This window comes from Leopardus geoffroyi, chromosome E1 (genome assembly GCF_018350155.1).
Source record: "Leopardus geoffroyi isolate Oge1 chromosome E1, O.geoffroyi_Oge1_pat1.0, whole genome shotgun sequence".
NCBI classification, from domain to species: Eukaryota; Metazoa; Chordata; class Mammalia; order Carnivora; family Felidae; genus Leopardus; species Leopardus geoffroyi.
In genome coordinates, this window is record NC_059330.1 from 24874276 (window position 1) to 24883315 (window position 9040).

The 9040-nt window shown below is 47.6% G+C and overlaps 1 protein-coding gene across 2 annotated transcripts; it reads right to left on the reverse strand.

Moving 5' to 3' along the window:
• Positions 1-365: 365 nt before the first annotated feature.
• LOC123603359 (zinc finger HIT domain-containing protein 3) lies at positions 366-6066 on the reverse strand. Of its 2 annotated transcripts, XM_045488177.1 has the most exons (5): positions 5932-6066; positions 5774-5805; positions 3912-3995; positions 2597-2677; positions 366-992 (listed from the first exon to the last, which is right to left on the reverse strand). In XM_045488177.1, the coding sequence occupies exons 1-5, from the start codon at positions 6015-6017 to the stop codon at positions 811-813; spliced, it is 465 nt and encodes a 154-aa protein (XP_045344133.1). In that variant the 5' UTR covers positions 6018-6066; the 3' UTR covers positions 366-810. The 2 variants fall into 2 exon arrangements, with proteins under 2 accessions (XP_045344133.1, XP_045344135.1); XM_045488179.1 differs by lacking the exon at positions 3912-3995.
• Between the last annotated feature and the right edge of the window lie 2974 nt (positions 6067-9040).

Consider the following 9040-nt stretch of genomic DNA (forward strand, 5'->3'; position numbering starts at 1 on the left):
GGGCCACAGAGAACTTCCCACATTTACTACCTTTGGGCATCTTCAATTCCCCACAAACAGGTCAAGTCAGCTTGAAATTAACCCTCAAATTTCAACTGGGATATCTGCATTTAGTTCCTTTAAAAAGAACAAAACCCTCAGGTGCCTGGGTAGCTCAGTCAGTTGAACATCTGACTTCGGCTCAGGTCATGATCTCATGGTTCATGAATTTGAGCCCCACATTGGGCCCTGGTGCTGACAGCTCAGAGCCTGGAGCCTACTTCAGATTCTGTGTCCCCCTTTCTCACCGCCCCATCCCTGCTTGTGCTCTGTCTCTTTCAAAAATGAATAAACATAAAAAAAAAAAATTAAAAAAAAAGAAAACCTTACTATTTAATATGTTGATTTATTTAACGTAATTTCAAGCAATTATGAACTAAGGATGAACAATGCAATTTATCAGAGAATCACATCTTGATTTTATTTAGCAACACTGAGGAAGTTTTAATTCAAATGGGTATAAAACTTGACAAAAGATATCATTTGTAATGTCTAACCTGTACCAAAATCAAACATTTAAAGACAACTATCTGAATGTCAAGTTCTCTCTCCATAAAGGGCTTGCCACCTTGAGTGTCCCCCATCTTGCCCGAAATCCATGCCACAGTTTTTGACATAAAGACTTATGTGGCCTACCCTACATCAGGTGGCCTATGCCCTGGAAGTCACCACCCTTGCTCAGGACCTCACACTAGCTGTTCTCCTGGGAGGGGGAGCAGGCAAGTTCTGAGAGCCACGCACATGATTGAACAAGCAGCACAATAATCCATCTTAAGAATCCTCATCCTGGGATGGTTCCACAATCCGTAAACAGCAGTCAGCAAACTCTACAAACAAGGGTTCCTGCATGCAGGCCCTCATGAGTTTTGCCTTGTTATCCCCCTGATCGAGGCTGACCATCAACTGTCTAAGGTGCGGATTGAGCAGTAGGCTTCTTAATGCTGCAGACTCCCCTTAAAAATGAACAAGAAAGCCAATGTGAGTTCAAGTGGGAACAGATGGAGATAGCTAAAAGCTAAATGTTTCTAATGCAACAAATATTATGAGTGCTGCATCCCCCTTAACCTTTAAAACCAAGAACTGAACCAATGCTTCACATAAATAAGGTGAGATCAGCATATCAAAGGATTTCCAAGTTAAATGCTATCACAGATTCTTGTTTTTGGTATCTCCGTAAATAATTTAACTTTATGCCATTTCAATTAGGAAAAAATATTTTACCAGGACAAATACAAAAAATAATAGCACTAAGCTGTTGGCATGTTTTTGTTCTTCATAGGCCTGAAGGTTCTCACTGGGTGAGGACAGTTACACTACATACTCTGAATGCTGTTTAAGCAAACATTTGATCCTTGCAAAGCAGGATCTGTAGCAATGAACGGACACACACATCTGCATGGTACTTTGCAGTTTAAAAAACTTTTCACACCTACCCTCATATCTCAGCTTCACCCTCAGTGTAACTAATCACTACCATGGGAATGGGTACCAAGCAGTCAGCCTACATTGAGATGGAAACAATGAAAATTCCCATCTTTAGACACTACACTGGCCTACTAATCACACACAGAACAGAACTGCTATAAGGACTGACTGCACAGTCCTACACAAATGCTGGGCATTGTTAACACCTGCATCCCTCTGAAAAATCAGATCCTGGGATTGCCCAGTCTGCATTAATGGCTAGACCATACACTGTGCCCTGGGTACATGGGAATAAATGTAGGCCCCTGCCCTACAAATTGGTGTGGGAGAGAGAAATTACTATAAAATGAGTGGTGTATTACAAGGCCTGATGGGAAGGCAAAAAAGGGCTTACTTCTGAGAACAACAAAAAGTCAAGAGAAGTTTAGCTGAGGAAAGGTAACCTGAACAAAGCCTTGAGGGAGAATTTTGTCAACCCACAAAAACAGTAGGATTCCAGGGCAAGAGAGTTGTAGGCAGGCTGGGAGGTGTTGAATGAAGCCCTGAGTGTTCACAGAATCATGCAACATAAGGGCTCTGCATGCCATACTCAAGTGCACCTGACCCTGAACAACAGGCTTGAACTGCACAGGCCCACTTATACAAGGATTTTTTCCCCCATAAATACAGTGCTGTGTTTCTCTTCCTTATGTTTTTCTTAACATTTCCTTTTCTCTCATTTATTGTAAGACAGCATATAATACATATAACATACAAAATGTGTTAATCGACTATGTTATATTGGTAAGGCTTCTGGTCAACACTAGAATATTAGTTAAGTTCTGGGGGAGTCAAAAGTTATACACAAATTTTCATTGCATGGTAGTTGGGGAGTGAAGCCAAACCCCAGCACAGTTCAAGGGTCAACTGTATTTATTAATAACCAAAAAATCACGTTATTCTTTGGATTAAATGTTATCAGTAATTGACAAAGTTATACACAAATTTTCATTGCATGGTAGTTGGGGAGTGAAGCCGAACCCCAGCACAGTTCAAGGGTCAACTGTATTTATTAATAACCAAAAAATCACATTATTCTTTGGATTAAATGTTATCAGTAATTGACAAAGAAGTAAACACAGCAAAGACTTACCTAAATTCTTTAAATTCTGCAAAGAAACTCTGTCCTCTTCCTCATCACTATTGAGAAAATCAGCTATAGAGTCATCATCATCTGAGGAATACAGAACACAATCAACTAATTAGGACTAGAAACAAAACCTAGATGCCAGATTTTAACAACTGCAATAGATTAAAAATGTGCACACAAGTGACAATAGCAGGACAAAGTAGGTATAGACAAAACAAAAATGACTTTTCTGGAACTTATAGCTGTACCAACATTCCTCTTTTTGGAAAGGGAATGAAAGCAAAAGCAAAGAATTGGACTTTAACAAGCACACCCTAGTATTCACATACTTGTTTATTATATGTGTCTCTGTGGTCTTCTAGACAGGAGCCTGATTTTCCAATTCCTATTACCCCAGCTCCCCTCACTATGGCTCCAGCCCTGTCAGGACCCAAAAAACTAGGTGTTCTATAAAAACCTGCTAACACAGGGGCGCCTGGGTGGCTCAGTCGGTTAAGCGGCCGACTTCAGCTCAGGTCATGATCTCTCAGTCTGAGTTTGAGCCCCGCGTCGGGCTCTGTGCTGACAGCTCAGAGCCTGGAGCCTGTTTCAGATTCTGTGTCTCCCTCTCTCTGCCCCTCCCCTGTTCATGCTCTGTCTCTCCCTGTCTCAAAAATAAATAAAAAACGTTAAAAAAAACATTTTTAAAAACCTGCTAACATGAATGCCCTGTGCTTTTAGCATGGCCAGAAATTTCTGGCACTGCCTGAACCCAACAAGGAAGTTTCTCAAAAGGCAGAAATAGGCTATCCCCATGCTGTGAATGTTCAGGCAGCAGGAGGGGCTGCTTTCAGAGACTGGCATGGTACATGAAACCCAGGAGATACTGAAGTGTGGATAAATGGATGAGACAGCCCACTCCCACAATAAATCCATAGAGCCCCAGCAGCAGGAAGGTGACCTAGGCCAAAGGCAGTCGCCCACCCAAGCCTAGCTCAGGTGAACTGATAGCTCCAGCCAGGCCCATGGAGGGAAACCTGAAGCCATGACTGGAAAAGGATCCTACCAGCAGGGTCCCCCCCCTCACCCCCAAATCACAGCTACAGGCTTTATCCCCTCTGCCTCTGTCCTCCTTGTTTCTTGCCCTTAACGATACCTTCAGGCTGCTCTATAATACACAACAGGTGCCCCACTCCTGGTGCTCCAGGCTAAGGAAGGTGCTGCTCCTGAATGAAGCCATCGTTCCTGACTCCCTGCCCCAACCCACATCTCTTTCCTTTCAGCTTCTTTTATTTGAAACCTTTTCCTAGGTTGGCTGGTTTGAAATCAACCAACCCACCTTTGTCTTCTGCAGGCTTTATAGTTTTTGCAGTAACAGCTGATCTTTTTCTCTCAATAGGACGAGTTTCAGGGTTGCACTCCTCTGAAAGAGACACAAATCAGGCGCACATCACTTCTACTTTAGCAACAAGGCTGCACCTCTCCACCAAGCCAGCATCTAGGTGGGAAACTATGTTCAGGGTAAGGGATGTGGGTAGGGATGATGCATGCAAAGGAAATGAGGGATCAAATCACAGGGCAGTATCCAGAAAACAAGCAACCCTGGGCTTGGCAGAGGGTGGAGGAAACAGGCCTTGTGTATCCTGAGGGTCTGTCCCCATCCAACTTACGCTGCAGAACCTCACAGGGCTTTCACCAAGATCAAGTGGCACACTGACTTCAATTACCAAACTATTTTCTCAGCAGTTTCAGACACTAAATTTGCATGTGCCACGTGACAATTACACAGATAAAGTCATCAGGCTCCCATCAAGGGGCTGAGTCTTAGAGATGGCAGTTGGAGAGATGGAGAAAAGTCTGATTTACATCACCTGAGAGGGCCAGGAGACAAAGAGGAGGCACTTTCAGGTGGAAAGAGCATTCCTGGCAGAGGGAAAGGTCTATGGCTGGACCAGACCCCTGAAAGAACAGGGTCAGGAGCAACCACATGGTGATGAGCAACTACCAGTTGATTGACAGGGCAGGCCTGGCAGGAGGCTGGGGCCCACACAAGTGGAGGAAGAGCAAAAGAATACCACAAAGGGAGGTTGGCCTTTCTTCCCAAGACCAGTGTCTCTCATCAAGGGCACTGTGGCGTTCAAGACCGAAAGGTCTTTAATGGTGTGAGTCTCACACACCACAGGCTGTTTATCTGAGTCAATACCAATTGCCAGAATTGCCCCCCAACCCTCCTCAGCTACTGTAAAACAGAAACAGTGTAACAGTGCATCTCCCTAGGGAGAGCAATTCCCAAGTTAAGAATCACTGGCTTCCTTTCCTAGAGAGGCTGGAGTGTTCAACAAGGGAGTTAATTACTCAAATGTGCATGTCAGGAAAGACCTTGGCGGCAGCCCGGCCACACAGTTGAGAGCTCCAGATTGCTCCAGATTGCCGCAGATTGCCTTAGGGATTCTTGGGCCACCCAGGGCTGCACAGCCAGAGCAAAGCCTACCCAACACGGCTCCACAACCCTATTTCCAGCAAAGCGGTTCTCCTTCTTTCCTATCTTGAACCAAAAAGTTTCCTTTGAAAATGCTCCACGGTCATTAGGGTAAAAAACAACAACAACAACAACAACAAAAAAAAAAAAAAAAAAAAAAAAAAAAAACAGCAGGGGGAGGGAAGCATCTTGAAATGGACCTCTGAGTCAGAGTCTGGAAGGGGGGACACGAGAGGCAAAAAAACAATGAGGAACTTTAACAAAAGAGTCAACCCAGCATGCGGTCGCGGCAAAGGGTCCCTGAGGACTGAGAAGAGACCCCGAATTGGAGTTAAAATGTAGACTAATCGCTCCTTATTGTAAACAGATCTACCTCGTTGTTTCTAACAAAACATTTTTGAAGGAAAGAAAACGTTCTCGTTAACCTCAGCAAGAGCAGCTTCTGCGTCAGAATTCTAAGATGAAGAAACTACTAGGGTCGACTCTGTCAGACCAAAGTAGCCCATTATTTAAAATAATAGAAAAGAAAGAGAAAGAAAGAAAAGAAAAGAGAAAAGAAAAGAGAAAGTCTATAAAAGAAAAGGCAGGGCAGAAGTTTTCACTGTTCGAAACCCGAGGAAGCATTCACAGGTAGAGGTCCCCCGTGGGACGAGGCAGGGATTGACGGGGGTTGCCCGCACTAGGGGAGTGCCGGGGGCTCAGGCGGGGCGCCGGGGTCTTACCTTTGTGCTTCCGGAAACATCCCACGGAGCAGCTGCAACAAGAGACCACGACCGCGTCAGCCCGGAAAGCCGCGCGGCCCCTCCCGCAGCCCCCGCCCGGTCCCCGAGCCGCCCCGCAGGCCCCACCCGGCCTCCTCCCCCACGACCCCCACCCTCACTAGGGCACGCGGCAGGCGGGGCAGCGGTATTTGGGTTTCTCCAAGCAAATCACGCAGACGACAGCGCTACTATTCAGCGACGCCATGGTCGCTCCCCGGCCTCACTCTCACCCGCAAGCGCGTCTCTGACGGAGGGTACCACGTGCACGCCCTTTTTTTTTTTTCTGTTTCCTTAACCCGGACCAATCGGCGAGCAGCACTTGCTGGCAGTCAAAAGCAATGGATCAATCCTGCTCATTGCTCCAGTCCTGATAAGTAGACAGTCGATATACTCGATGCGCATCCAGTAGCAGCTTTGGCTTCCAGGATTAAGTCACAGTTGTCGTTGGAGAACTTGTTATGTATCCCTGTCCTGTCCCTAAGGGCAAGTCACTGTTACTCTCCAATTCTGTTGCCCCACATGTAAAAAGAATACGTGGGACTAAATGTCCTTTACCTTCTGGCTTGGACTTTCTGAATCTTGCAAGGGCACTGGGTTCTCACCCCCACCCCGGCCCCCCACATCTCATTGCTTATGTCTAGCAAATGAGAAGTCCAGACCCTGGCCAATTAGATCCATCGGTTAGATCGAGTGACGTACATGTGTTTTTCCCAGCATAGGCCCTTTTTCTCTCAGGGAAGAAAGATGAGACTTGACAACTGCCAAATGTTTATTGAGCTCCAAGTGACAGCACTGCACTGCCCAGAGGCTGGGTTGGGGACACCCAGGCAGTAGCAGCCACAGCCTCTTCCCTCTGGGAGTTCAAAGCTTAGACCTAAGGCAGGAGAGAGAGGTGAAAGAGAAGAGACTCTGTCTTAGGGTCCTGCCGGTGCTAGCCTGCACTTGCACAGCCCTGAGAGAGTGCCTCTTCAAATTTCACAACATACACTCTTCACTTGACTCACCCAAGTCACAGCCCTGCGTGGGATATCTTGGTCAGGGAACAGATGAGTAAGGTCTGGCCCAAAGATGGGGACCTGGCCTAATAAGTCTGGATAGGTAAACTGTGATGGGCCTTGAGTGGCACCTCAGGCTTTGGGAATAGACGATCGTGTTTTATTGACAGCCTATGTCTCCTTGAAGCCCTCAGTACTGCCCAGCCTAACCAGGGCTCCCACCCCACATTGTGCAGTGCCCACCTAGGGCCATAAGTCATTCTCACTCCTAAGTGCCTCCTCCCTGTGTTGGCCCATAAGTCCACAGAATCCCACTACTATAGGGCCCCACATGACTGTCATTGTCTTTGTGGATAAATCTGTTATGACCAAAGCAGCTGTTTGAGTCTTGGTTCAAACCCCTCCCTGGATATGTGACTTTTACCCTCTCTGAGGATTCTCACCTATTAGTGTGGATTTTCAGGCCTACTTTCCTGAGCTGTTGAGAAGCAGAGAGAAGACCATGTATAAAAATGTTTGTAATTTGAAGCACTACAAAGGGCTATTTATGTGATACCCAGAGTCTGTAATTTCTGGATCTTGGGTCTGAACCCTATAAATGCAGGTGTCAGGCCCCAATCCCTCAAGGTTAGGGTCCTGAACAAAGCTCAGGCCCCTCCAAAAGGGTTCTGCCATCAGCCTCAAAGGGCCACACTTGGGTGAGCAGAACAACTATCCATCCCTCTCTTGGCTTTGCTAAACTTTCCCTGGGACGCTGTCCAGTCCATAGTGCTGAAGTGGCATGGCTCTCTACCTGCCTTGGCATGCAGCTGCCCCTGTGTAGACCAGGACCAGCCTGAAATCCAAGACATGTCTACACTGACCCAATAATCAGAAGCATTCCCTGTATTCTCCCACAGTTGTGACCATCCCAGAACCATTCCAGAAGGTCCACAAGTACCCGAGAAGGCCAGAGATTAGTGATTTGTCCCGGTCACACTTAGATCCTGTGCCCTGTCTGGCACCCGGTAGGAACTTGCTGTGTGTAGACATCACCACTGCCCACTCCATATTTTTCCTGTGAGTTGTGTTTGGAGGCTGAGGCCATAAAGAGTCTCCACAATTTTCAGCACTCAACCCCTCCTCACCCATATCCAAGCCACGCTGATTCCTCTACCTTCAGGTCCAAAGTGATGACATCAGCAAAAAGAGAGTTTCTGAAATTCCTCCCATGCACATTCTGCCCAGTAAAGACAGTCTTCTACTCTGGAAGATCCCCAGCTCTCCCAGCAGCCGCACCCCTCCTGCTCCAATGTCCAGGAAAGGAAGTGACTCAGGTGATGAGGTTGGGGGAACACCAAGAGGTCAAGCAAACCCAGTATGCAAGCCTCTTGGCAATGGCTAGTTCAGTGAAAAACGACACGTATGACTCCAAGCCCAGCAACTACATGTCCACACTGATAAAACTAAGCTTAGCAGCACCCTGGTTTTCCCTGGACCCCCACCACGCCCATCCTAGCAGCTGTCTAAGGAAGGCTGTGTCGCGCCTCCCCGTGCCCGACCTGGAGAGAGGTGAGGTAATAATCAAGGCAGAATGGTTTTCAGAGCTCCACCGCCTGGCAGGCTCTGTCCAGCGCATTCCGGGAACCAAACCCAAAGTCTGGCGCTGTGCGTGGAGGTCCAGGCCCGGCACCCAGCACTGCCAGAGGGCGCTCCAGGCCCACACTAGCCCTGGAGTAGCTGCGCTCCTGCGGAATTGGAGTAAACTCCACCGCATTCCTGGCTGGAGACTAGGCTGTCTCGCAGCACCGGGAAGAGTAAACTCAGGCACTGGCGCGCACCTGGAACACCGCCAGGTGGCAGGAAAGAGCGTGGAGACCGAGATGCTGAAGCCGGCGACCGGATGGGCAGGAGTGTCTCCTCCACAAAAACAAGGTGCATATCAGCAGAGGTCCCCAAAGGCAACTAGCCTTTGTCCAGGGACAACTTCCAGATGCCTATTGCCCCACGCTTCCTGGCATTCCTATTGGGTGGAGCTGCAAACTGGCCACGCACGTTAGCTGATGAAAGTTTAACGTACTTTGGGAGCATGGGGTTACTAACTGGGGCCTGAGCCACTGCCCTGCACCTTCCCCAGTGCCATGATGGGGCATTCAGAGAGATCTAATCGCCCAACATGAGCTACGTGTTGCAGTTGTCAGAGGCGGAGGATCCATAAAGTTGGGCTCCCTGATGCCTTGCCAGATCTTAGTTC

Bases quoted from the DNA above. Each gene is read 5' to 3' on its own strand.
- LOC123603359 (XM_045488177.1), bottom strand. From the start codon at position 6,017: ATGGCGTCGCTGAATAGTAGCGCTGTCGTCTGCGTGATTTGCTTGGAG. The intron at 3,996-5,773 runs GTAAGACCCCGG...TGTCTCTTTCAG, and splicing joins ATGTTTCCGGAAGCACAAAG to AGGAGTGCAACCCTGAAACT. The intron at 993-2,596 runs GTAAGTCTTTGC...TTCATTTTTAAG, and splicing joins GCAGAATTTAAAGAATTTAG to GGGAGTCTGCAGCATTAAGA.